Genomic DNA, 25,677 nt, shown 5'->3' with positions numbered 1-25,677 from the left:
TTTGATTCTTCACTGTGCGGTTGCTATTTCTCAAATTGTCGCGGGATAAAACGATTCCTGCTTCACAGGGAGGGTCAGACTAGCGAACCATTTATAGTGTAAAATATTTTTCACTCTTGAAAACGTCGAGCAAGAGAGAGCCAAATGGACCGGTTGCGAGCTGCGTTTGATGAAGTCGTGGACATCGTCAAGTCGGCGCTGAATGGCGAGCCAAAGACGCCAGCGGAGATTCTGCTGGATGAACACCTACCGACCGAAGAGGACGTACTGGCGTCTTTGATGTCGAAGAACCGCCACGCGACGGGCATTCCGACTTCCGTCATGAACGAGTTGGCGTCGCGTACGAACAACGTGGTAGACTGCCCCTGCATCCAAGCACGGATCTGGGAGATCCTCATCGACCACCAGCAGAACCCTGCGCTGATGAAAAAGGTGACGTCTCGCAGATGACATTGCTTAACCGAGTCGACACTCAGACCTTTTCATCGTGTTGTTGATAAGGCGCTGAACCTGCTGCAATACCTGCTCATCAACGGCTCCCAGGAAGTTCTGAAGGACACTCGGTCGCCAGCGCGTGCCTCGTTTCTCATCGAACTAGCCGCAGAGTACAACAAGTACGAGTTCGAGCAGTATGAGTTCAGCCAAAACCTCGACGTTGGTGCGGGTGTTCGCAAGACTGCGGCGGAGATCAATACTCTGCTGGAAGACGACGACGTTCTGCTGCAAGCGCGCCAGAAAGCGCAGAAACTACACCAAGATTTATCGTCACGGGGTCTGCGTAGCGCGTATCCGGTAGCGAGAGCGGATAGCCCAACGCGCGCTGGAATGTCATTCCACGATGAATCGCGGCCGCCTGCGTACACCAGCATGCCGAATTTCGACGGGAGGGGTAACGACGACATCGGATCGAGGATTATCACACACCCGCCGTCGGATTCAGAAGACAACGATGAGGAGAGGTAACATCTATGGGTATCAGTACTGCGCCTCAAAAAACGAGATAATCTTTACGTTTGGTATTTTTTCAGTTGGAAACGCTTATCTACTTGGTAGCCAGAGATCGGAGATATCCCACATCGTACTGGTTCCGATCAAATTCGCACTTGTCGCTTTCCTTGGCAATCGCAGTAAGCATGCGCTTCTGTTGTTCCTCAGTCTGTTCAGACACGGCAGTAGGAACAAGAGCCTTTGCTGCTTCAAAGTATCCGAGAGCCTTCTCGTAGCTGTGTAGAGCGTGATAGATCTGTCCCATGCGGAAGTGGATGATCGCACGGCTACGGTCAAGATGAAGTGCTTGCTCGCAGTGGTTGATTGCCTTTGAATAGTTGCGCTGCATCTCGAGACAACCGCTTGCAATATTCAAGTGGCACGAGATCTCGAGCTAGAGGAAAGAGTGAACCGAGTTAGATTCATATACAACGATATCTTTTCATGCGAGTGGGTAGACTCACCTCACTCAGGGCTGCAGACACTACCTCCTCGTTTGTGGTGCTGAATTCTGGTCGCGCACGCAGTACTTCGAGGCAGCCCACCACAACTTGGTATTTTGTGGTCGAGTAGTCGAAAAAACTCTCCACAGCTATCACGTTGGCCTCTTCGAACATCCATTGGATGCGTTCAAGAACTTCTTTGAACGCCCTACCATTGGTACACTCAGATACTTCACGCTGAACCGTATCCTTGTCTGTTCGATATGAAACAAAACTGTCAGCTTCTGGACATTGTCACGCCACACACGCCATTCCCCGTACCGTTGCAAGCGTCGCCACTGGCCAACAGCTTTGCCTTCACTCGATCAAGAGACTCTTTCCCCTTCTCATGAGCAGCATCCTGACCAAATAGTGAGCCAAGTGTCATAAAATCAGGAAATCGATCTCCAATCACTACACTGCTCGACGTACCAAGTTGGTGATCCGACTGTAGTGCAGCATCGCCAGCAGCGGAGCGTCCATGCGCTCGAACGCTTCACCCCTTCGAAGCCACGCCGACAAGTGCATTTCATCTCGCAGCAGCACTTCCTTGAACGCCTCGGTAGCCGCCGCCAGTCGTCCTCTCTCGAGGCCGCAGATCCCGATCCCCATGTAAGTATCCTTGTAGAACATCCTAATGATGGCCATCAGGTCGTTCGCCTTCGGCAGCGCTTCAGGCTTCCTCGTCGCTCCCGCCCTCTTGTCCCCATGGCTGCAGCCATCGCCGCACGAATGCTCCTTCTCGCCCGAGTGGCCACACCCACTGCTGCTCTTCTCCTGCTGCTGGTTCGACGTCGCAGCAGGCTCCGTGCCGAGCAGCTTGGCCTGCTCCTCCTCCGCCTTCAGCAGCTCCGGGGCCAGCTCTTCCAGCCTCTTCACGGCATCCAGCGCCGTCTCGAATGCCTTCTGCGCCTCCGCGCAGTTCTTCTGCTCCGCACTCAGCAGCTCCTGCCCGAGGCGTCTGCTCTCCATGACCTGCTGCAGCAGCTCGTGCTTGCGGGCGAAGAGCGCCGCCTGCGCCTGCAGCTTGGCCGCCTTCTGAGCTCCTCCATCCGCCTCAGCCCCGCTGCTCTCCTCCTCCTCCTCAGCTGCAGCAGCTCTGCCCCTGCGCACGCGCTTCTTGGCCTTCAGCGCCGCCACCGCCGCCTGGGCCGCCAGGATGTCCGCCGACTGCTGCGCCGCCTGCGTGGCCGAGCTCTCGACGCTCTGCTTGGCGCGCTCCTGCCGCAGCTGCTGCTTGTGCTGCTGCTCGCGCTGCTCCGCCTGGTCCACGCGCTCCAGCTCCTTCTCCACGTCGAACTGGGCCCAGGCCGCGTACGACGCGCTGCTCATGGCCGCCACCACAAAGTCTGCCTGCAAGAGACGCGCCCGTCTGGGAGTGGAGCCACGTCAGCGCAGACACTGCCTGCCTCCCATCTGGTCAGCTTCAACGTCAGCGCAGAAGCTGCTGCTGCTGTTGCACTAACGAGTCCTTGGCAAGCACGAGCAGCACCACAAGACGAAGCAATAGGCAACCACTTGGTATTCATCGAAGCAAACACAGCCAGCTAACTTAAAACAAGAGTGGTGCGGCGGGTGGCAGCAGCTACAGCGGCAGCAACGGAAGCAGCGCGTCCTATCCTTCCCGCCGTTACCAACCATCCCTCCCTCCCTCCTCTCCGTCTCCGCTTCGAAAAGAAGGCGGAGGAGAGGAGGGAGGCAGGCAGGAAGGCAGGCAGGAAGAAGGTGGGAAGGGGGGCCGGTCGACCCGCCGCAGCGGGCCTCTGTCGCTCGCTCTACCTACTGGGCGGCGTTGTCGACGATCTTGCTGGCGACGGCCTTGCTGACGTCCTTGCCGATGTCCTTGGCCACGTTGCTGATGTCCGCGATGACGGCGCCGCTGCTGTTGACGGCCTCCTTCATGGCGCGGTCGATGCGCGACTCCTGCGACTTGAGGAAGGGCGCCAGGAAGTGCATGTACAGGAAGGACGCGCCCAGCGTGGAGGGCATGAACAGCCAGAGCAGGAAGCCCAGCTTGAAGGCGTAGTAGAAGGGGATCCAGTACAGCAGGAAGTCGGCGAAGATCTCGACGATGTTGAAGCAGGCGTACACGACCCAGTACGTGAGCCACTGCACGTCGTCCTTCTTGTCGTCCGTCTCGATGGCCTTGAACGACGCGTAGGCCGGGTACGCGAAGCCCACCAGGTTGCAGATGAGCCCGGCGCCGAAGCCCACGAGCAGCAGCAGCAGCAGCAGCGCCGCGCCGCCCGCCACCAGGTACAGCTTCTCCACGCCCGTGGCGTCCTGCGCCGCCTGCAGCACCGGGAACTTCTCCAGGTCCTTGGCCCACTTGTCCATGTACACTTGCACCTTCTCCATCGTTCTTCTTCTCCTCCTTCTTCTTCTTCTTCTTCTTGATGCTTCTCCTCCTCCTGAGTTCTGCAGCCTTTTTCGAGAGTGGCCGACCACTGGTCGGGCTCGGCAGGATACTGCGGTGACGCTTGTTCGCAGAGAAACGGCCCGCGGGTTCGGGCTCGGCGTTCTTCGGGCCGCCCGCAAAACCGCGCCGAGTGTGCGGCGGAGCTCGCGAAGGATTATTCGCGTGACTACCATCTGGCGCGGAACCTAACCTGGATCCAAAGTGAGGGGCTATGCGTTCTCGAGGGACGTGCGGCCTGAGCAGCTGAGGCCTGGAAGAGCGGGATGCGAGGAGGTCGCCGTGCTCAAATCGCGTGTACACAGGAGGAAGAAAGGAGAGAATGTATGGAACAGGCGATTGCAGGGGTTTGGTGGCTGTGGGGTCTGTGCGGCACGAAACAATGTGCTGACCACGAATGGGTTGACATATCGTTTTGCGCGGGTGCATCCAGTCAAGCGAGGGCAGCTGATATAATCGGTACAGGGTACCGTCGACGCGCCGACGTCATTATCAAAGTCCCCTGAATAATCATAATTTACCCTCCTTCAGTTATAATTTGGGTTTGCACGCCTACATTCAGCGGCTCACAGCGCCAGCCTGTCGAGTGCGGCGCCTTGCTCGACCGCTCCATACTACGCCCGCCAGCGCCTGCGCGACAGGAAGGCCACACCTTCTGCTTGCTCTGCGCAACCTCAGCTCGTCGCTGGCAGAAACAGGAACGAAGTCAGGTCTGCGTGCAGGTACTTGAACCATTGGAAAAAATGGCTCAAACTATCGCACGCGAAGACAGCCTTAGCTTAATATGATACTTCATCCAAAGATGCGCGTTGTTATCTCGTTCAGAACATCCACGACCGAGTAGCCTCGGCCACCTCAGAACTTCCGAGTCAGAAGTCGGAGCAGCGGCCCTTGCGCTCCCAGTCGCCGAAGCGCGTGGGCTCCTTCAGCTTGCCGCCGCGCGTCGGGCCTCCGTACTCCACACCGGATGGTCCGATTGCCACCATGTCCTCCACGTCGTCGTCGTCGTCCAGGTCGTCCAAAAGGTCCTCGCTCGCAGCCGCGGGGGTGTTGGTGATGTGCGGCTTGCCGCTCGGGTGCAGCGCCACGAAGTCCGCGTCGTCCGGGCCGCTAGAGGAGAAACGCAGCTGCATCGAGCGCCCCACGCATTTGTAGAGGGCAGGCGTCGGCGCCTTCGTCGCGACCAGCGAGCGCCTCGAGGACGCCGCTATCGCCAGCGCTAGCACTCGTCGAGCCGCCATGACAAGAATTCAATTATGCCGAAATATGGTTCATTGATTGACTATGTAATATAGTAGGGTGACGGATGACACACCAATTAGAGTGTCCACACAGGATCTTGAAGGGGTGCGTTGCAGTTGCGTACATGGCGAGCATGGAGCTGGGCAGCGGGGGCTCGGCGCTGGGCGCGCTGCGGGCTTTTGCGGCTTCGTGCTGCCCGCCGAATGAGCGCAAGACCGGTGGCGGATGCTGCGCCGACGCGCTGGCGCTCGCTGCGTCGCCGCCGCCCGCCAGCGAGGAGTTCGCGCACGAAGAGGCGGCCGCGTTCGTATTCACCGACGAGATGCGCACCGTGCGGCAGCTGCAGAGCAAGTGCGAGGAGGGAAGGGCGCTGGTGAACGCCATCTACTGCTGCAGGAGCTGCGCCAGAGCCTTCCCGCCCGGTGTCGTGGCGGACGAGGCGGATCCCAGCAAGATGAGGCAGTACCACCACGCCATCTTCACTGGTAGCAGGGCTGCTATTGACGCTGGGGCTGGGAGATGACAGAGACTAATATATATTGGTGGTGGTGGTGGTGCAGTGCTGCAGCCGCAGGTGGAGAAGATCAAGCAGCTGAGCGAGTACTGCGCCCAGGCGGTGGTGCTGCTGAGCGACAACATCCAGCGCACGACGGTGCACGAGAACATGACGCGCGTGATCCCGGACGTCATGATGGACGCGCTCGTGGACATCATGGACGTGATTCTGCAGCTAAACCACTTGCACGACACCAAAAGCAGTTTGAGAAACGACTTCACTGTTTTCAAGAGGTGCGGAGAGGGGAAGATGCATATGGCGCGCTTCGAGCGGTTGGACATATAACTGTTTGCTTGTGCATCTGCAGGGTGTTTCTGCATGTTAAGGACGATCTGCCAGACGCTGAAGCTGTTGAAAAGGATATTGCACGACTGCAGGAGTTCATGGGGAGCTCGTATCAAGCGAAGGGCGCTGTGTGGGATTCCCTGCGTCACAACTTGACCAACGTGAAGCGGTAGGGGATCCTGCTTTCGCTCATTATTTTTTTTGGCTTGACTGACACGCAGTACTTTGATCCATTGGCAACGGCTAGGTATGAACAAGTCACGTATTTATTGTTGAGGCATTGTGTCAACCATGTCGAGAACGACACATGCACAACGCCGAGCTCCAGGTTCAAGTACATCAGGGCACTGTCGTATCTCATGGCAGTTTTGGAGGGATCAGTTGTGTGGAAGAAGACCAACTCGCTGCCTGGAGCCGACAAAAAGGTTATCGAGGCGGTACGCAAAGCTTCAAGTAGGCTATTTAACGACGATGTTTTTGTGCTCGCAGCATCTCTTTGGTCAACTTACGTCGATGTTGTGCTTTATTACCAGGCTGGGAAGCTCATCGCTCGATTCCCCGTAATCCCTATGCTTCTTGAAACCAGCGTTAAACCGGCGAAAGTGTTGCAATCACAAGGTAGCTACAGACTGGAGTCGACTAATGGTGTGGCGTCTTCCAAGAATCGAGATGCTATATTTGATATAGTTGCTGCATCTCGCGATTGCAAGGCAACTTGTGAGGCATTCCTTCCACGATTGATGCACATGCTGAATTCGGTTCGGCTCTCTTTGGCTCAATTTGCTGTGTTGCTGAGTACTTACTAACAATTTGCTCTTGTTTAATATGTCTGTTAGGTTACGGATCAAGAACACGACCAGGGGCCAAATGATACGGCATATGAAGTCCTGGTAGACGGAATAGCACACATTTGCAAGTGGAAGAGTATTTTTTTGCTGTTTATGGCTTGGAAGTACCAGGTATAGTCGTTGCCTCATGCTACTGAGATTATTGCCAGGAGATATTGATACAAACGGTGCGGGTGCATGAAACAGAATCCAAAAATGAGCGAGAATCTACGCGAGGCAGGAATACCGATGGATAGCCCTTTTCTGGAATACGAACGCGTTATAAAGCACAACTATTCTGACGAAGAGTGGCAGGCGATGGCGCAAATAATTTATGGCGTGAAATCAGTAGTCCAGATCTTGAGGGAGTTCCAGTCGAAGCTCGCGAAATGTGTTCGTCGAACTATTTATCATCATATTCAAGTATTTGTCCAGCACACACTTCTCCCAATACTTCATCGGGCTGATAAGCGTAAGCTGGCGTGCACAAAGTTAATTCATGATATTCGTGCAATGGTAAGTAAGCTATGGGGCCAATAATGTTGATAGCTACTAACAATTTATCGACGATTGTTATGGTGGCGGCGTTGATATGTGCTAATAGTGTGGTGACTGGATTGACAGCGAACTATTAGCCAGCGATTTCAAGAAGAAACACAAAGAGCGCAAGTTTTCACAGATCCCTGATCGAACGGCAAGCGCCTCTCTTTGCCAGATTCAAATGCTACGAACTGCCATCGATTCAATGTATGCAAAACGCTCTATGGGGGACCTCAACGCCAAGTCCTCTACACCCTCAGCAATTTTTTCTTTCAAGAAAGATCTTGATAGGTAATACCCCCACGAGCCTCCAATTAAGCTTACGTGCTAACGTCCACGCTGTCTTACTTGGGTTATGACCAGCTCAGACGCGGAGTCACTGCAAGAGTTTTACCACAAAGCGGGGGCTTTCCCAGTGTTACTAAATCTGAGCACCACGCTGGATGAATTGGCAGATTTTTCATGCCTCTGGTTTCGGGAGCAATATTTGGAGCTGGCCAAGTCTGTGCAGATTCCCGCCGAGATTTCTCTCCCTTGGTTGCTCATTGAACACAGTTTGGATGGTGCCTCCACGCGGGTTGAGCCTGTCCTCGCAATTTTAGACGCTTACAACGACGCCGGGAGTTGTTCACTTCACGAGCTTCGCCAGCAACATCTTTACGATGAAGCAGAGGCCGAAGGCAAACTGTGTTTCGATCACTTCGTGTTTCTGCTGGCTGAACGAGTATATCTACATTACAAGTCGTTGGCAGCTAAAGATGTGTGTCAACAATGGTCTTGTCATGGAACGGCACCGGATCGCAATTTACCAGTCAAAAGTGCCGTTGTCGCCAAACTTAACCCGACGCTCGTCTCCCTTAACCAAGCACTTGGCGTCGAGGAAGAAGACGCCAAGTACGAATCGATTCTTACACAGAGACATGTGAACGTCTTTGGTAGAAATTACGATCTCACATTTCAGCTTGGACAGCGTGTTGACGCTTTAGTGCGGAAAGATTTGGAAGGCTGGTTCACAAAGTTTGAAGCTAGCGATGCTACCTGTTACGTCGCAATGCTCGAAATTCTCAAGGTTTTGAAAAGGACACATTCATCTTTGTCGACGCTCGGACTTGACGAATTTGACGATGTATTTGAAGAGACAAACGATGAAAGTGTTGAGTGCCTGTTAAACCCACTTTCTGTGGAGAATCCAATCCAGTCTCGAGTACACGAGCAGATTTCTCAAACGATCCGAACGGATTTGTGCCAGCACTTTAGTCTCAAGTTTAACTACAGACGGTTTATTCGTATGCCTCTGCACGAAGCCTTGGTACTGACGGTTGGAGACCAATTTGCACACGAAGAGTGCTTACGGAAAGCAAAGAAACACCGCTTATCCAGGGGAAGCATACTTCGAACAAAACTCGGCAATTCAGCTGCAGTCAAAGCTGCGAAATATGGAGCCCTCGAGAAAACCATTACGGGCACGCATCGTGCTTATTTCGGGTGAGTACAGCGAGCGTCGATGTACGTAACAAGTATTTTATTGATTTTGTGTGGTCGTTGTTTCCACTGCAGAGAGCCTCATATCCAAGCACTCTGCGAGCTGCTACCCAAGCGAGAACTTCTTGCCGTTGCAAATGATTGCATCGATTTTGCGGTCACGAAGGTTTGACGTTGTCTACCATTCTTACTATTGTGGATCTCCAGCTAACCACAAATGATTTATTTGCTAGATCGAAGACGTGCTGGCATTATGTATCCCTGCGCTGGGGTCGACCATCCCACCGTTCCGTCTACCACGGTTCATGTATCGGACAGAAGGTTCGTGGCTTCGTGTCGCCTTGGTTATAATGATAACCCAGGATTGACAAACTTGTGGGGTGATTGTGCTACTAGGATGCTATGGGTACTTTGAGGGCAAGTTCAAACATCTATTAGACTCAGATGAGCTTGAAGCTCAAATCTTTCACTGCTTCCGTGAAATTGGCAATGCGTTGATGTTTCTACTGGTACTGGGAACCATCTTCGTACGTAAGCTTGCCATTTCTTCACACTTTTCAGGGCAATATCTGACTGTAGCTGGTCTGTGCTCCAGAATGTGAACGCAATTCAGTCGAATGCAACACAACAGCCCGTTACTTCCACCGAGCGACTTCCGAGCCTATTCCAGTGTGCGCTCGAGCGTATCGACTCCATGCTGAAAAGGTCAGAGATCGCACTCGAGTGGGAGGCTGGGCCGGATTCGCAACCGGAAAAGATGCCGAATGCTTCTAGTTTTTACCACGTGTGGTGTGCGCTGGAGTTTCTTAGCTGCAATCGTCCCCGTGGAGGTGGCGACGACTCAATGGAGCAAGGTGAACTCTTGTCGGTGCGAGAAATGTTCGGCGATGGCGTGCAGCTGGCAGGCTGTACTCTCGTGCACCTTCTCGGACAACGCACTCTTTACGACCTCTGGAACGTCAGTCAGCACGTTCTCAATGTCCGTCACTATGAAGAAGTCAAGACAGCCAGCGAGACACAGGTAGCGCTGGTATCTAGCAACACAAAGAGTCGGCAAAAGGGCGAGGCACCCAATCTACAAACTACCGTGGGGACTCTTGATCGAGACATGGAGGACAAGGCTGCTCGCTTCGTCGTGAATGCCCGTGAAATGCGCGCTACTTCCAAGCAGATGTTCCACACGCTCGAGCTAGCCTGGCCGTCAGGACCTCGATCACCAGCCACCTTCGCGCCACCGCCATTCACCCCACCCTTGAAGACCCCGTCATCGCCGCTGGGAGCACAGTATCATCGGTAGCCCTCACATCATCCTTGCTTCCGTCGTCGCAATAGACAAACTACCTTTTTACTCATCAAATACAACCTCCCCATTCATTTCGTTCACCTCTGCTCCTCTGCGTCCCCCTTCAACTCCCATCATCTCCTATACTACTTGCTTACGACAGCCAGTATGCCGCGAAAGTGGCCACCATGAGCACACTGCCGATCAGGTACACTGTCGTGGACCAGTCCTCTATCGCCCCGCCGTTCTCCGAGGCCGCCCCCTTCGCACTACTTGGCGCCGAGGCTGCGCCCTCCCCCGCGGGGGAAAGCTGGCGCAGCAGCTCCTGGTCCTTCTCTCTCTCCTCCTGCAGCGCCACCAGGTCGGGGAACAGTTTCCGGAAGGTCGCGTTGCTGCAGTTGGTCTCCAGCGACGCCGCCGCGTACTTCCTCTTCTGTGCGTCCGTAGTGCTAATACTGCCCAACGTGGCCTGGTTCTCCAGCTACAATAAAGCAATATCGTTAGAGCTACGGTTCTACCAGCAAGGCATCTCGAGGTAGAGCGGCCCTGCTGTACCATGAAGGAGTAGAGGCCCGTGAGGATGGAGCTGACGGACCACATGGGGTTCCACGTCTCCGGGTGGAAGTCCGACATGCTGAGGCACAGCCGCTGGTTGGTCTTGAAGCGGCCGTTGGGCGTGATCATCATCACGGACGGAGGCTTCATGGGGTACTCGGGCGGGAATTTCAGCTTGCCGTGGTAGAAGCCCCCCTCGTAGGGCGAGCCCTTGGTGCCGGTGATCACGTAGTGCCACTCGAGGATGTTGCTCTCCACGGGCACGGCCTGGATGTAGTCCACGGGCTTGCGCTGCATGGCCAGGTACTCCTTGCGCAGCCGCTTGGTGGCCATCACGGACGCCATGGTGCTGGTCACTTCGACACTGACACGTGTGGCGTTGGATGGGATAGTTTGAGCAAGAGAAGCGGCACGAAATGACTGCGGCAATTGCGGTGAGAAAGGTGGGATGGATACATACCATGGTAGTGTATGACTATTGTCACCTAGCTGCGATAAAGTACGTGGAGAGACTCGAGACTACATGCATACCTGCCCTGGGAAGTGCAGGTTGGAAGCGCGACGTCGTCTAGTCCAGCACCGCGGTGGCAGCGTCCGCGGACTCGCCGGTGATGCCGGAAGCCGCGGCCTGCTCCTTCTCCTTGGCGCGCTGCAGCTCCACCAAGTCCGTGAACAGCGCGCGGAAGTTCTTGTCCTTGCAGTTGTACTGCAGAGACGCCGCCGCGTACGCTCGTTTCTGCAGACACAACAATTGCATCAGTCTACATGCTGCCCTTCATCTTGTCCACCCCAGCCAGCAGCTCATGAGCCCCTACGTCTTCCTCCGTCGTCTCGATGCTGCCAGTAGTGATCTTGTCCTCCAGCTGCAGCAACGACAGCAGCAGCAAATGGGTTAATAAAGATGAATGCATGTACTTTACCGGTATTGGCGACACTGTTGCCGCACCATGAAGGAGTAGAGCCCCGTGAGGATGGAGCCGACGGCCCAGAGCGGGTTCCACGTCTCCGGGTGGAAGTCCGACATGCTGAGGCAGATGCGGCGGTCGGTCTCGAAGCGGCCGTTGGGCGTGCACATAATGACGGCCGGAGGCTTCATGGGGTACTCGGGCGGGAACTTGAGCTTGCCGTGGTAGAAGCCCCCCTCGTAGGGCGAGCCCTCCGTGCCGGAGATCACGTAGTGCCACTCCAGGATGTTCTTCTCCAGCGGCGCCGCGCGGATGTTCTCCACCGGGTTCTTCTGCAGCGCCAGGTACTCCTTGCGCAGCCGCTTGGTGGCCATCGCCGACGCCATCGTCGCCCTCCAGCTGAAATGAAATCTGGCGGGAACTGCGCGCCCATTGGCCAGCACCGAACGCGATATCCGGCCCACCATCTTCTTCAACAGGTCAATCAAGTGTCTCGTCACTGCATAGCTACATTTCACTCCACCTGTAGAAATCGTTCGAGTTGCTCCCCAGAAGATATTTGTTTCTCGAGGGGAATGGATTATACGTTTCCTTTTTTGGCGCCAAACGACCACCACTCTGGCATTCCGCATTAAGCGCCGTCGAGAGCAAGCCACCGCCATGAGCTCCAGGCGTGCGGGCGCCGGCTCGCGCCGCAGCAGCTCGAGCCGCAAGCAGGCGCTGGAGGAGATCAAGCGCATGCGCGAGGGAGGTGCCGCCGCCTCTGCCGAGGACGCGTCCGCCTCCCGCCTGGCGCAGTACAAGCCGCAGGAGGAGAGCATCTACAAGGCCGTGACCGAGCAGGAGTACGAGGAGCTCGTGCGCCAGCGCCGCCAGGGGCTGCCCTTCGTGGAGAACGACGACGGAGAGATGGGATACTACGACGACGGCGAGGAGCAGTTCTTCGAGTCCGACCCGGAGGACGGCGGCGCCGGCCGCGACCGCGACGACGACGACGCGGCCGCCGGCAAGAAGCGCAGCGCCGGCGCGCTGTCCTCGTCCTACGTGCGGCGCGCCAAGAAGATGCAGCGCGCCAAGCTGGGCGGCGGCGAGGGCCAGAAGATCACCAACATGTTCTTCTCGGCCTCGGCGGGCAAGAAGGCCGGCAAGAGCGCGCCTGCCGCGGCCGCCAGAGCGAGCGCCAAGAGGGACATCGACCTGGACAGCATGCTGGACGACCTGACCAGCAACCCCACCGAGTCGCGCCAGGCGTACGCGCGCCCCATGTCGTACTCGAGCGGCTCGTCGGCCTTCTCGAGCGGCACGTCGGGCTTCAGTGGCAGGAAGCCGTTCTCGGCTAGCGGATCGGCCTTCGCGAGCAAGGATAGCGGTGTGAAGGAAGTGGTGGAGCAGGAGGAGGACGCGGTGGAGTACGATGACAATGCGTTCGAACCGGATGAGGTGGATGAGCCGATGGAGGAGGCCAGCGCAGATGAGGACAAGCAGGAGCGAGAGACCAATGGTGCTGATGGTGAGGAGGAGGATGTGACTAAGAAGGAGAAGGAGGAGGCTGAGCCGGCCAAGCCGGTCATGAGTAAGCGAGAGATGATGCTTCGCAAAGCTCGTGAAGCTCGTCTGCAGACGTCGGCGCCCACTGCGAGAGCTTTAGCGGCACCTGTGGAGCAGAAGCACCAGCCTGAAAGCGCTATGATGACCTCGGTACCGTCGAATGAAGTTGCGGCGTGGTGGCAGGTTGCAAGCAACGTCCCGGATGTGAAGATGGAGGACGCAGATGAAGCCGAGGTGGAAGCACCAGCTGGCGCCGCGGACTCGATCCAGATGTACTGGATGGATGCCGTTGAAGTGCGTGAACGTCCGGGCAAGATGTACCTTATCGGCAAGATGAAAGTCCCGAGTCCCGAAGGATCGAAAAAACCGGCGACCTACAGAAGTTGCTGCGTTGTTGTGAACAACCTGCAGCGATACATGTACCTGGTTCCCAAGGGCACTCCGCTCAACGAACTGAGTAAGACTGAGCAACAGGAGGCGTGGATGCAGATGCACGAAGAAATCCACAACGTTCTGATTCCTTCCTGCATCACCAGCAAGCGTGACCAAGAAGTTTTTAGGACCAAACTCGTGGAACGCAACTATGCTTTCGAGGAGGCTAACATTCCGCGCGGCAAGAATCTGTTCCTGAAGGTGAAGTATCCTGCCAGGTATCCAGTACCGCCATCAGACTTTTGCTCGCGCGGCGGAAAGACGTTCACTCGCATTTGTGGTGCCTTTACTCGACCACTGGAAAACTTCCTGCTTACTCGCCGTCTTCTGGGACCGGGCTGGGTTGAGATCAAGAATGTTCGCAAATGCAACGAGGGCGTCAGCTTTTGTAAGATGGAGTTTGAAACCTTTGACCCAAAGAATGTTACTCCTATTGCCGGCGGCATGGCCCCGCCTCCTCTAACGGTGATGAGTCTCAGCCTCAAGAGTGTTTGCAACCCAAATACTGGCAAGCACGAAGTGGTTGCTCTTTCGGCGATTACAGAGACCGGCATTAGTGCCGAAGGTGGCGGCAAGGGTACGAAGGAAGCCCGACACACAATGTCACATTTCACTGCCATTCGCCCTCTTGACGAAAATAACGGGTTCCCCCAGGCGTACGCAGAAGCCGTTCAACAAGATATTCGCTTTGGTACGAAAATGGAGAATGGTACCCGAGCTATTAACAGCGAGGCCCTGCGAGTGGAGATCAACGAGCGAGTTATGCTCAGTTATTTCCTCACTCGTGTCCAACTAGAAGACCCCGATGTCATTGTTGGTCACAACTTGCACAAGTATGCGTTGGAGTTGCTGATCTCGCGGATTGACAACTTCAAGCTTGGTGGATTGTGGTCAAAGTTAACTCGACTTCGCCGTGGCCGTCTAAATCCGATGAATGTTGGTGAAGGTTGGAACGAGTACAGAATGGACGACATGGTTAATGGCCGACTTTTCTGTGATACCTACGTTTCATCCAAAGAATTGCTACCATCGCAAAACAACTACACGCTTTCGTACCTGGTAGAGCGCCTTTTGCATAAGCAGCGACTTGATGTGGAGATGACCGAGATTCCTCAAATTCTCCTTGGAGGGCCCGATAATTTCGTGAGGTTCCTTCGCCACACGCTGGATGATGCCATGTTTGTGTTGCACTTGATGCACAAGCTAGAGATTTTACCCCTATCAAAGCAGCTTGCTAACTTGTGTGGCTACCTGTGGACACGCACGCTAGAAGCAAACAAGCGTGCAGAGCGAATTGAATATCTGCTGCTGCACGAGTTCAGTCGGTCAAAGAATAAATTCATCGTCCCGGAGAAGTTTAAGACTCGAACTGAAGCCGACAAGTCAAACAAGAGGCGAGAGGCTTCTTATGCTGGTGGTATGGTGTTTGCACCAAAGAAGGGCCTTTATGACAATTTTGTGGTGTTGCTGGATTTCATGAGTTTGTACCCGTCTATCATCCGAGTACGTATCTTCCGGGCTAGAAGCTGATTATATATGCCATACTGACCTGTGCTGTGTTTCATTGTCAAAACAGGAGTACAATATCTGCTTCACTACGGTTGAGCGACAGCTTAACGAGGATGTGCCTGGTGCGTCTTCATCTTCGAAGAAGAAAAAAAAGTCAAAACCGATGCCTCAGCCTGAAAATGACGAGGTTGTGGACGACGAAGATATGGATCAAAACCTTGACAACGCCGACACCAGCGCTGATTCGGAGATTCCGGCTCTACCGAGTAGTGCCAGTGAGCCTGGTATCTTGCCTGCTGTGATTAAGCGCTTGCTTGAGTCGCGGAAGCAAGTGAAGCAGCAACTGAAAATTGAGCAGAAGGAGGGCAATGTGGAGAAGGCCATTATGCTCGATATTCGTCAGAAGGCCATCAAGCTGACGGCGAACTCGATGTATGGCTGCTTGGGTTTCCGTTTCTCGCGCTTTTACGCGAAGCCCATCGCTGCTTTGATTACTTCGACTGGCCGACAGACATTGCAGCGTGCCAAGGAGGTGGCAGAGCAAGAATGTGGTTACGATGTCATCTATGGTGATACGGATTCCATTATGGTGGATTCGCGCACAGAAGCTCTTGATGAGGCTAAACGCATTGGCCGTGAAATTCAGGCCCAGTGTAACAAACATTTCAAGTTGCTGGAGCTCGAGGTCGACTATATTTTTAAGCGGATTCTGCTACTGAACAAGAAGAAGTACGCAGCGCTGGTTCTCAAAGAGCGACCTAACAGCGAACCCACCTTCGACAAGGAAGTAAAGGGTCTTGATATGGTGCGCCGCGATTGGTGTGTCATTTCGAAGGCCGTGGGCAATGAAGTTCTCGACTTTATCTTGTCCGGAAATTCTCGCGATGACGTGGTTGAGAGCATTCACGAGCATCTGGAGCAGGTAGCGGAACGCATGCGCTCAGGCAAAGAGCCTATTGAGCAATATGTCATCACGAAGAGCCTGAACAAGCAGCCTGAGCAGTACCCGGACCGTGCAAAGCAGTACCACGTGCAAGTGGCGCTTGCGCTTCGTGCTTTGGGAAAGCCGGTTGGAGCGGGCACACACATCCCGTATGTACTTTGCAAAGAAGAAGAACCTGGAAGCGGTCGCCGTGCCTACCACCCGGACGAGGTGAAGCGGGCTAGCGGAAAGCTCAACATCGACGTTGAATGGTACCTTGAGTCGCAGATTCACCCTCCAGTTAACCGTTTGTGCGCCCACATCGAAGGAACCTCAAGCCCGCAGCTGGCACATTGCTTAGGTCTCGACACGGCGAAGTTCTCGCACTCTGCCAACCACTTTGGTGAAGAAAACGATGGTGGCGATGCGATCCCCAGCGTTTTGCAGAACGACGCAGACCGATTTAAGGATTGCGTCCCCATCGAGATTACGTGCGATCGTTGCAAGATGGCGAGCGCTTTCCCTGGCGTTTTCGGTACGTCTGAGAAGGACGGCTCGCTAGCAAGTGGACTTCTCTGCCCGGTATGCAAAGCAGACTTTTGGGGCTTCGACCAGGAGGGTATTTATGGCAATGTTGGCGATGAACTCCAGGCGGTGCTTGCTAACCGTCTTCACATTGCGACACGCGAAGCGACTAAGAAGTACTATGAAGCGTGGACGATCTGTTCTGACGTGACGTGCAAGACCCGGACACAAAAACAGTCACTCCGTGGCAATGGAAACATTTGTTCGGCTGCTGGTTGCAGGGCAACCACTACACTCGAGTATCCCGACAGCGCTTTGTACACGCAACTGAAGTACTTCGAATCTCTATTCGATATCCAGCGTGCACAAAAGAAGATTCAGGAACAGAAGGACCGTGCATCGAGTAAAGCTACGACAACGGAGCCTCCACCGCTTTCTGATCTCCACCGCGCTGTGCTGAAAAAGCTGCTTTCCCAAGCTGAAGAGGTACGCTTACTAAGCTTGCTGTTTGGAAGCTGCATGCTGGATGCCTTACGTGTTTGTTTATGTTGCTGTACTGAACAGGCTGTCCACCGTGACGACTACAACTGGGTCAAACCCTTCATTTGGCAGACGCTGTTTACATAAGAGCTGCCATCCACAAGTTAATGTGGAGGCTGCCGCAGTAGTGATGCATAGAAAATGTCCAAATCAACGCATATCAAAACGCTTCACGTTCAGTGTTTGCGAGGGTTTCATCTGGACCGTGCAAGGACATCCACTTCAATACAGGTAAGCGCATGTTAGACGTACGTTACGTCCATTCTCTGGTTTATCAGTTGATGGGGATTGACCACAGGTAGTCAGGTCCTGTCAATGACTCACCCTGCGGGTTGCATTCATTGTTTTACAAAAACGCAGATATCAATGTCCGATTTCACTGACGACGAGGATCGTCAACTCGTTCAGCTCGCGCGTGAGTTCCTGCGCAATGTGAACCAAATTTTGTGGGATCAACTCACACAGCTGATGAGAAGAACCAGGAAGTCGAAGGAAGTGCTTCGACAGCGTCTTAAGACACTCAAACGCACTCACGGTACAGACATCGAGAAATTCCCAAGTTGGTATTTCAAAACAGACCTCACGGCCGAGGCCCACTACCGCCAGCTGCAGTCAGTGCGTCGTACGAGCTTCCGGGTGAAGACCTACGCTCGGGAAGGAGGTAAAGCCTTGCCGAAAAGATCCCGGTACAAACGCCGCGAGCGCGCGACTGAGACCAAGACGAGCACAGCGGGGACACCTACCAAGATGCTGCCAAAGAAGTCGCCAAAACCGACGATGTCACCACCATTCCCGAAATCTTCTTTGGCGTCGAAGAGTGAGCCATCGTCGTCGCTGCTCCTGCTGGCATCTGTAGCCAGCATTTCGGGCCAGGGGGACGAGGTGACGGATTGCCGATGTGCTTGAGTGTAAGCGGCAGCTCGGATGTAGTCGCTGTATTTTCTTATGCATGTGTGAAGTTAAGAAGCGCTGACAGTGCCTTATGAATCCATCAGAGCCGCATGCCAGCGTGCTGTGGTTGTCAATGGAGTTGTCCGTTATGGCGCATAGTTGCCCTGAAATTCCTCTATATTTACGCAAACGAAAACAGCGAGCACACGATCAACCTCAAAGCGTGCGAGTTGGCTAGGTCACTCACGATTGTCACTTGTCATTTTGCATTAGCCTCAGCTCGGAAGCAATGAAGACACCGGTTGCTTGTGGCGAAGAGGAGACCACGGTAGACTCAACATCATGGCCCACGAACCGCCTCAGCTACATCGAGCTAAGTTCGCAGGACAAGACGACTATCGACAAGCTTTTTGACGGACGAAGCGATACGCCGCTGCTGATGAAGTGGGTGATGCTGCACAAGTCGGGATCCAAGTTTCGGCCAAGACTTTTGGTGATTTCTGCTCTCCGGTTGTGGGTCCTGAAGCAGCAAAAGGTCTTTGGCAAGGCGCTTGTGTTGCGACGAGAGTACCAGCTCATGCACGTGCAGCAGTACACGGCAATGCGATCTCAGTTGCCGTCAGCTCCGAGTTCATCGACCTCTTCAACTATATCCATTCGACTCGTGATCTTGCCGAAACAGGCAAACGGATACTGTGAAGAACCTGTGATGCTGCATTTTGACCCAGGCACACACACGGAGAGCTTCGTGCGGCTGCTTCAGCGACTATTGCACGCGCTTCGATTAACATTCCTACACCACCAGGCCCCGCCAGTGAGGCTTCCTTCTGATTGCCACTGGCATGAGTTTTTCCCGGGCGAGAACGATGCCATACATCTACGAAGCGAGAACCAGAACGAAGAGCATCAAATCGCAAACTCGACTGCGTCTACCCAGCGGAATCCATTTTCTTCCGCTATGACAACAGCGTATCGAGCCTTTTGTGACGACCTAGGGGTTCGCTTCCGTGATAGCGTACCCGCCCGCCTAGAGGAATGCGCTATTACCTCTGGATGCGTCGATTTCCAGTACTGCCTTGGTTTTCCACGTGGAGTTAACGGATACGAGCAACAGGAGCATCCGCAAACACCGCTTCAAGCTTTTACGCGTGCTGTTGTTGATGCATGCTTCCCTTCCTCCGCTCAATCTGTGGCAAGTTTCCAGTCGAAAGAAATCCAGGCTTTAGTACGAACACTGGATTGCTCACGATGCTTTTCCGAAATCGTCATTAGCGATCTTGCAATGGGACACGCGAGCTTGGCGATAGTGTTTCAATCTTTGCTATCCCCTCTCTGCTCTATCGAAGGGTTTACGTTGGTCAACGTGCAACTGTCAGTTCGAGCACTGCGTACTCTTCAAGGCGTTACGCAGGAGATTGCGATGCGGCAAAACCATGAAGCGACGAAATTGACGCTCAAGTGTTTGGATTTCTCGTTTAATCGGTTCACCGTTGCTATGGCTACCGAGCTAGCAACTATATTGCATCAACTACCCCATGGGCTGGAACTACTTCAACTTGAGCGATGCGGTTTGTCAATGGTATCCTCCTGTCGGATCGTGGAAGCTCTGTCGACTACTGAAGCATTTGGTGTATCGCTACTGGAGTTGAATATCGCAGGGAACCATCTCGGACTAGAGGGCACTAAATACCTCGCCACTTGGATCACCAGAACACGTGCTCTTAAGCGGATTGATGTTTCGCGTACCCAGCTCGACATTAACATCTTCGCGCAGGCCCTCAAGCTAAATACCATGCTAAACGAATCCTCACTTGTTCATCTCGAGCTGTCGTACAACCAGATGCGCACGCAAGCAAGCTTAGATCTTGGTGTCATCCTTGGCAAATCGAAAAGTCTTACGACGATAATCTTGCGCGGTATGAAACGTTATCGACATTTCCATCGGCTGCTGCCGCCACAACTGCAAAAGGAAGGCACTCTGCTGGCACTCTCCGAAGCTGCTGTGGTGGCCCAAACAGCAGCGGCACGCAGGAATGGACGAACCGTTCACCGTGCCGACGGACTTCGCAAGCACTTCTTGCGCAATATTCTGGCTCCGTTGTTTGCTAACACCGATCGAGACTGGGATTGCACGTGCATGGTGGACTTGAGCGACAACGATTTGAGCGGCCATCGAGCTGAAGTTCTGGCTAAGCTTTTGGATGAATCCCCGTGGGCAACTCGGATGTCGCTACGACTGGATCACTCGCGTCTTCACGACGAATCGGTAAGTTTTTCCGGAATGAGATCGCGAAAACTGAAGTTCTGATTTTTTTTCTCTTGTGAATGATGCAGGCTGTATTGCTTCTTCACTCGATCCGGGGATGCAAGACTTTGGCTTCATTAAGCCTGGAAGGAAATGGCGTCGTCAAGCGCAAAGCACACCGCAAAAACAAACTGCAGAATGAGAAATGCTACAGTGAAGGCGTAGCGCCATCTAACCCAAGTGAGATCGAGCAGGCTGGAGCGAATGCGCTGGCATTAATGCTCGGAGGTGTGCTGGACTGCAACACTTATCAGAGCGCCCCATCTCGATTGGGAGCACGCGAGGCGGCTATTGCTGCTATGCACTCATCAGCGGCGAAACCTTTACGCTTGAAGGAGTTGTCTCTGAAGTGTGAAGGATGTTATGTCTTCGGCACGCATATCATCACTGCTGCAGTTCACGCGTTAGCTAAGCCACATGCACAACTCAAAATGCTTGACGTCACTGGTAATGCGTGTGGAGACGCGTTGGCACAAGCTCTAGGCGAAATGCTGCCTAAAAACAAAAGTTTGCAGGCTCTGTACTGGGACGGGAACTGCATCACTGTCGACGGGTTTTACCAGTTCTACGACGGGCTCTTGCAAAACCACACGCTGATAATGGTGGAAATGCCAATCCAAGACACTCGACGGGTGCGTTCATGTGGCACGCATGGGTCCACATCCTGCGTCGACGGCGGACGATAGTAATTTGTTGTTGTTGTGTCTTTCACAGATCTTAGAAGAGCAGCAGGACCCACCACGTGAAAAGCTCTTCGGCATTCTGGGCAAAATCTTCAAGGTCACGGAAAAGAACCAAGTCCTAGCGAAAGAAACAAAGGAACGAAGAGCCGAAGCATCCAGCGCCCGAAACAACTCGGACCAGAGGAAGGAGAATCACAGCAAAGATCATGCAGGACTACCAGCAGAGCCGATTGAGCTGGAAATCAAACGCGAGCTCGAGTCTGCAGGGTTGGCTCTAGAAAAATGTGCCTCTCCCAAACTTGAAATGCCGACCGATGATGAAGAGGATGGTGAGGAGGAGGGGGATTTGGACCTGTCAAGCGCCAGCTCTGTTCGGAAAAGCCTCTCCAGACAAACCAGTGCGCGCTACCCGACACGGATGCAGTCTTGGAGCAGACAAAGTAACGGCGACGACTTCATCACGCAGCTCAACGAGTTGGACTCGTTCACCTCTTCGTTCTCACGCACCCCGTCACACATGTAAATCCATCCGCCGTATCAAACGTCTAGCACTTCAGTACTAAAGTACAAAACGTAAGAAAATCATCGTTTTACCCATCAGACCCTCCACTTGCGCAGACCTTGCAAGAAGGAGCTCAAGCGCTCTTAACAGCACCTTACACCACAAATCTCTTTTTGGATGATATCATTTTCGGGATCGCTGAGATCAATCGCATCCGCATCCAAATTACTAAATATTACGAGCAGTAAAGCTGTAGCGACGACAAATCATAGAAATCACACCGAGAAGCACATTTGAATGCCACAAAAAAGTGATTTAAGACCTGATGTTTGTCTTGACCCTCGACACTCCAAGGTGTAACGAATGTGAGTTGTCCTTCACGATGTTGTTCTCGACTGATCTGACCATCCGATTCCCCCGCAGCAAGGCGATTCGCAATGACAAGGAATTGTATCAGTGTATTGGTCTTCAGGATCTAAATACTGCATGCCACACTTTTGCGAAAGTTGGGACTGGTTACAATCTGGAAGAGCTGGAACAAATGCCCCATGGAAGTGTACTCCGCAACCATGCTTGTAATTTCCATACATTAACAAGCTGTAAGCGATGTTTGCAGACGTATATGTTTCCTTGCATCCCCTTCGAGACTCCACGAGCGGATGAATGCGGTATCCAATGTAAATTGTTCAGTAGCATTCCTTCACTGAAGTTTCTACCTTTTAAGGCTCAGCAACACACGGGCCTGCGTACAATAACGTAGCCCTACGACCGACGATCGAGAAATTCTACTACGTTGTACTATGTTCGCACAAACATCACCTTCAGGCGATATGTCGTTCTAATTGCACAAATAAAGTCCTGGATGCTGACTAATGACAAGAAACGCTACAGCTGTAGATCTACGAAACGAATCGTAAACGATTGCGACTGAAGCATCTCTGTGCCTCTATTGAGCGTAAATCAACCACTTGCAGGAGGGAAAGTTGTCGTGTACATTGCGTGTTCAGTGGAGACCTCCGCTGGAGCTATTCGCTGGGGTCGACATTTCTCGCGCTCTTCGGACTCCAAATAGGAAGTCTTGGAAAAGCTACCCATCTAGGACCACGTCTCCTACAACGATGCGTATGTGGTCGCTGGGCTGGAGGCCTCACAAACTTGAGCTCTCTCGCGCTACGTTGTCGTATATGGTGCCCCTGACAGCGTGATGATTGACGAGGATTCCTTCCTGCTGTACAATAGGGGACGGCATTCAGCTATGCCGTCTTTGTATGTCGTTGACCGTATGAATGGTCCAGATTGTCCGTGTCTGCGCTGCTGGGAAGCTGGGTCTACGAATTTGAGAGCGCCACTGCATCTTTTAAAAAGTTTGCTCCCTCGGGTGTTTGGGTCTTTTCAGACGTAGCTACTCTTCAAGAGGTCATCAACAGCATGATCCAAATAAATTGACGTTCAAGCATTTGAATTTCTCGTTTACGGTACCTCATAAAAGGAATGCTTAACAAATAAGTTGAAGTAACGCGATTTTTGAGGATTTTGTTTCGTGTGAGGGCAAGTTCTTAACACGAAGAAAGCGGACAGAGAGGGTGGTTTACTAATAAAGAGAAGCTCGTGCACACAAAGGCAGCTCATTCCTGTTTCTCTGGGGTGCCATGAAGAAGGTTTTGACCCACGACGATTCTAATGCTGGCTAGGCGAAGTAACAAGAGGCTGAGTGAGCAAATCTGACTTCAAGCCTATCTTGAGTGTTATCAAGAACGGAGGAGGGGGGATAAAATAGCAGCAAATTGAAATTGCCCATCTGGCACAACTTTTTTTAGGAAGGTCTTACAACCCATTTCACCTGGAGGTAGATTTAATTAAATTTGATCGAGTGGTAGTGGTTTACTGTTGAAGAAGCGGTCTCTATGGTGAACGAGAAACAACACTCACACGTCAGATAAGACGATATAGTACAGTACATGTTTAATCGGCTAGATCAGGACCAACCACCTTTTCAAAGAACTCATTGGATGTCTGGATGACAACGAGGACTACTGTTCGCCTAAATCCTCGAGTAGGGCACGTACTGAGTGAACGGAGCATTTAAAAATAAAAAAATGCTAGTTGAATCATTAACACAAAAAAAAAACATTTTTGTACAACCAGTACGCTTCAAAACTGTAAGATGAGAGCCATTTGGGCCTGAGCCCAAGCATTCCTTTTGTGAGGTACCGTAACCGGTTCACCGTTGCTATGGCTACCCAGCTAGCAACCATATTGCGTTAACTATCTCATGGGCTGAAACCACTTCAGCTGGAGCGATGACACAGTACTTGTCGATGGTGCCTTCCAGTCAGATCGTAGAAGCTTTACCGACTACTCAAGCCAAGGTTTAGCAAAGTCAAAGTATTGCATCCCCGGATCGGATGAAGAAACAATACAGCCTGCATCATTCACAAGAGAAAAAAAACTCAAAACTTCAGTTTTCGCGATCTCATTCCGGAAAAACTTACCGATTCGTCGTGAAGACGCGAGTGATCCAGTCGTAGCGACATCCGAGTTGCCCACGGGGATTCATCCAAAAGCTTAGCCAGAACTTCAGCTCGATGGCCGCTCAAATCGTTGTCGCTCAAGTCCACCATGCACGTGCAATCCCAGTCTCGATCGGTGTTAGCAAACAACGGAGCCAGAATATTGCGCAAGAAGTGCTTGCGAAGTCCGTCGGCACGGTGAACGGTTCGTCCATTCCTGCGTGCCGCTGCTGTTTGGGCCACCACAGCAGCTTCGGAGAGTGCCAGCAGAGTGCCTTCCTTTTGCAGTTGTGGCGGCAGCAGCCGATGGAAATGTCGATAACGTTTCATACCGCGCAAGATTATCGTCGTAAGACTTTTCGATTTGCCAAGGATGACACCAAGATCCAAGCTTGCTTGCGTGCGCATCTGGTTGTACGACAGCTCGAGATGAACAAGTGAGGATTCGTTTAGCATGGTATTTAGCTTGAAAGCTTACGCAAAGATGTCGATGTTTCAGCGAAATGCTGCCTAAGAACAAAAGTTTGCAGGCTCTGTACTGGGACGGGAACTGCATGTCGACGGCTTTCACCAGTTCTACGACGGGCTCTTGAAAAACCACACATCAATAATGTCTACAGACAAGCCAGTGCGCGCTACCCGACACCGATGCAGCCTTGCAGCAGGCAAAGCAGCGGCGAGGACTTCATCACGCAACTCAACGAGTTGGCCTCGCTCTCGTCGTTTCCACGTATCCCGTCACACATGTAAATCAACCCGCAACACTCAGAAACCTAGTACAAAAAGTAAAAACAAGCATATTGTTTGCTCAGCTGACCCCTCTCACTTGCGCGCGTTCGGCTTGAGCCCTTGCAAGAAGGAGCTCAAGCTGCTTTTCACAGCCACCACGGCCGCGTCCGGCTGCCCCTTTTTCTTCTTCTTCCGCTTCGGACCGTCCAGCAGCTTCCGCGGCGGACTCGGCGGCGGCGCAAACACGCTCGTCGGCGCGACCTCCAGCTCAGCAGCAGCGGCCGCACCGTCAACACCGTTCCCAGTAGCTTTCACCTTGTCACCTGCAGCGACCTCGTGATTCTCCGTCTTCAACTTCTTCATCTCCGGAGCTTCATCCACCACCTCCGCCGTCTCTTCTCGCGCCCGCTTCTTCATCTTGGCCTTGTGCACCACCGAGGCGCCCGCCCGGTCGTTCAAGTGCTGGCACCGGCGGCACCTCACTCTCTGCAAAACCATAAAAAATAATAAAACATAAAAAATAATTAAAAAATCTACTACCCCATTCTACCCCCGTACTACCCACCACTATGGTGGCCAGGGCCTCGCGCGCCACGCGCGGCCCGTTGCTCCCGCTCTGCTGCTGCGCGCGCCGCTGCTGCCTGGCCAGGCGCCGGTTGGCCGCCGACCGCCGGCTCTGCGGCAGCACGCGCGCGTCCGCCGACACGCTGGGCACCAGCAGGCCGCCGCAGCGCTCGCAGACGAAGTCCAGCACGGCCGGGGGCAGCTGCGCGCGGCTCGCGCGGGCCTGCTGCAGCATCGACGCGCTGCATAACAATGGCAACATTTAGTTTTTGACAACACGAGCATTTTGTCAAAAATTGGATTTTCGACGCACATCATGTGGTTGGCCAGCGCGGCGTTGGCCGGTAGCAGGCGGTGTGCCGCGCTCCATAGGAAGGCGAAGCGCTTGTCAAGCTGGCGCGCGCCCTCGGCCGCCACGACCTTCATCTCTGGCAGCAGGAGCGCGCCGAGCGAAGCTG

General features: G+C 53.6%; 11 protein-coding genes across 13 annotated transcripts; 4 read left to right on the top strand and 7 right to left on the bottom strand.

The window, feature by feature from the left end:
- Nucleotides 1–144: 144 nt before the first annotated feature.
- IUM83_09499 (Epsin-like protein) lies at nucleotides 145–963 on the top strand (the record flags this gene model as incomplete). Its single annotated transcript, XM_067933942.1, has 2 exons — nucleotides 145–432; nucleotides 502–963. 2 exons carry the CDS (start codon nucleotides 145–147, stop codon nucleotides 961–963), a joined length of 750 nt encoding a protein of 249 aa, XP_067796971.1.
- A 79-nt stretch (nucleotides 964–1,042) lies between these two features.
- Nucleotides 1,043–2,801, bottom strand: IUM83_09498 (Tetratricopeptide repeat-containing domain; the record flags this gene model as incomplete). The annotated part of the gene is made up of 4 exons (XM_067933941.1): nucleotides 1,043–1,381; nucleotides 1,452–1,684; nucleotides 1,752–1,830; nucleotides 1,902–2,801. 4 exons carry the CDS (start codon nucleotides 2,799–2,801, stop codon nucleotides 1,043–1,045), a joined length of 1,551 nt encoding a protein of 516 aa, XP_067796919.1.
- A 447-nt stretch (nucleotides 2,802–3,248) lies between these two features.
- IUM83_09497 (uncharacterized protein) lies at nucleotides 3,249–3,827 on the bottom strand (the record flags this gene model as incomplete). Its single annotated transcript, XM_067933940.1, has 1 exon — nucleotides 3,249–3,827. The coding sequence occupies one exon, from the start codon at nucleotides 3,825–3,827 to the stop codon at nucleotides 3,249–3,251; it is 579 nt and encodes a 192-aa protein (XP_067796913.1).
- A 927-nt stretch (nucleotides 3,828–4,754) lies between these two features.
- Nucleotides 4,755–5,126, bottom strand: IUM83_09496 (uncharacterized protein; the record flags this gene model as incomplete). The annotated part of the gene is made up of 1 exon (XM_067933939.1): nucleotides 4,755–5,126. The coding sequence occupies one exon, from the start codon at nucleotides 5,124–5,126 to the stop codon at nucleotides 4,755–4,757; it is 372 nt and encodes a 123-aa protein (XP_067796912.1).
- Nucleotides 5,127–5,251: 125 nt separating this feature from the next.
- On the top strand, nucleotides 5,252–10,114 carry IUM83_09495 (the record flags this gene model as incomplete). Of its 3 annotated transcripts, XM_067933937.1 has the most annotated exons (15): nucleotides 5,252–5,612; nucleotides 5,688–5,916; nucleotides 5,991–6,137; nucleotides 6,216–6,405; nucleotides 6,502–6,726; nucleotides 6,805–6,927; nucleotides 7,003–7,311; nucleotides 7,400–7,626; nucleotides 7,699–7,898; nucleotides 8,751–8,820; nucleotides 8,893–8,983; nucleotides 9,051–9,138; nucleotides 9,214–9,344; nucleotides 9,413–9,522; nucleotides 9,628–10,114. In XM_067933937.1, 15 exons carry the CDS (start codon nucleotides 5,252–5,254, stop codon nucleotides 10,112–10,114), a joined length of 2,988 nt encoding a protein of 995 aa, XP_067796867.1. The 3 variants fall into 3 exon arrangements, with proteins under 3 accessions (XP_067796867.1, XP_067796866.1, XP_067796865.1); XM_067933936.1 differs by lacking the exons at nucleotides 5,252–5,612; nucleotides 5,688–5,916; nucleotides 5,991–6,137; nucleotides 6,216–6,405 and having other exon boundaries at nucleotides 6,709–6,726; XM_067933938.1 differs by lacking the exons at nucleotides 6,805–6,927; nucleotides 7,003–7,311; nucleotides 7,400–7,626; ... (5 more) ...; nucleotides 9,413–9,522; nucleotides 9,628–10,114 and having other exon boundaries at nucleotides 6,216–6,421; nucleotides 6,502–6,548.
- A 139-nt stretch (nucleotides 10,115–10,253) lies between these two features.
- Nucleotides 10,254–10,999, bottom strand: IUM83_09494 (Ubiquitin-conjugating enzyme E2; the record flags this gene model as incomplete). The annotated part of the gene is made up of 2 exons (XM_067933935.1): nucleotides 10,254–10,580; nucleotides 10,655–10,999. The coding sequence occupies 2 exons, from the start codon at nucleotides 10,997–10,999 to the stop codon at nucleotides 10,254–10,256; spliced, it is 672 nt and encodes a 223-aa protein (XP_067796914.1).
- Nucleotides 11,000–11,222: 223 nt separating this feature from the next.
- IUM83_09493 (Ubiquitin-conjugating enzyme E2) lies at nucleotides 11,223–11,945 on the bottom strand (the record flags this gene model as incomplete). The annotated part of the gene is made up of 3 exons (XM_067933934.1): nucleotides 11,223–11,390; nucleotides 11,470–11,517; nucleotides 11,601–11,945. 3 exons carry the CDS (start codon nucleotides 11,943–11,945, stop codon nucleotides 11,223–11,225), a joined length of 561 nt encoding a protein of 186 aa, XP_067796916.1.
- Nucleotides 11,946–12,219: 274 nt separating this feature from the next.
- Nucleotides 12,220–17,122, top strand: IUM83_09492 (DNA polymerase alpha catalytic subunit; the record flags this gene model as incomplete). The annotated part of the gene is made up of 3 exons (XM_067933933.1): nucleotides 12,220–15,042; nucleotides 15,116–16,981; nucleotides 17,060–17,122. The coding sequence occupies 3 exons, from the start codon at nucleotides 12,220–12,222 to the stop codon at nucleotides 17,120–17,122; spliced, it is 4,752 nt and encodes a 1,583-aa protein (XP_067796915.1).
- A 2,941-nt stretch (nucleotides 17,123–20,063) lies between these two features.
- Nucleotides 20,064–21,437, top strand: IUM83_09491 (Leucine-rich repeat-containing protein 16A; the record flags this gene model as incomplete). The annotated part of the gene is made up of 3 exons (XM_067933932.1): nucleotides 20,064–20,192; nucleotides 20,261–20,863; nucleotides 20,946–21,437. 3 exons carry the CDS (start codon nucleotides 20,064–20,066, stop codon nucleotides 21,435–21,437), a joined length of 1,224 nt encoding a protein of 407 aa, XP_067796918.1.
- A 2,327-nt stretch (nucleotides 21,438–23,764) lies between these two features.
- IUM83_09490 (Leucine-rich repeat-containing protein 16A) lies at nucleotides 23,765–24,037 on the bottom strand (the record flags this gene model as incomplete). The annotated part of the gene is made up of 2 exons (XM_067933931.1): nucleotides 23,765–23,839; nucleotides 23,909–24,037. 2 exons carry the CDS (start codon nucleotides 24,035–24,037, stop codon nucleotides 23,765–23,767), a joined length of 204 nt encoding a protein of 67 aa, XP_067796917.1.
- A 711-nt stretch (nucleotides 24,038–24,748) lies between these two features.
- Nucleotides 24,749–25,645, bottom strand: IUM83_09489 (RNAse P, Rpr2/Rpp21 subunit; the record flags this gene model as incomplete). The annotated part of the gene is made up of 3 exons (XM_067933930.1): nucleotides 24,749–25,141; nucleotides 25,221–25,461; nucleotides 25,533–25,645. The coding sequence occupies 3 exons, from the start codon at nucleotides 25,643–25,645 to the stop codon at nucleotides 24,749–24,751; spliced, it is 747 nt and encodes a 248-aa protein (XP_067797023.1).
- Between the last annotated feature and the right edge of the window lie 32 nt (nucleotides 25,646–25,677).

This window comes from Phytophthora cinnamomi (assembly GCF_018691715.1).
Source record: "Phytophthora cinnamomi strain GKB4 chromosome Unknown Contig15, whole genome shotgun sequence".
Taxonomy (NCBI): domain Eukaryota; phylum Oomycota; class Peronosporomycetes; order Peronosporales; family Peronosporaceae; genus Phytophthora; species Phytophthora cinnamomi.
Note: the sequence above shows the minus strand (reverse complement) of the source record. Positions and strands in the feature narration are given on the sequence as shown.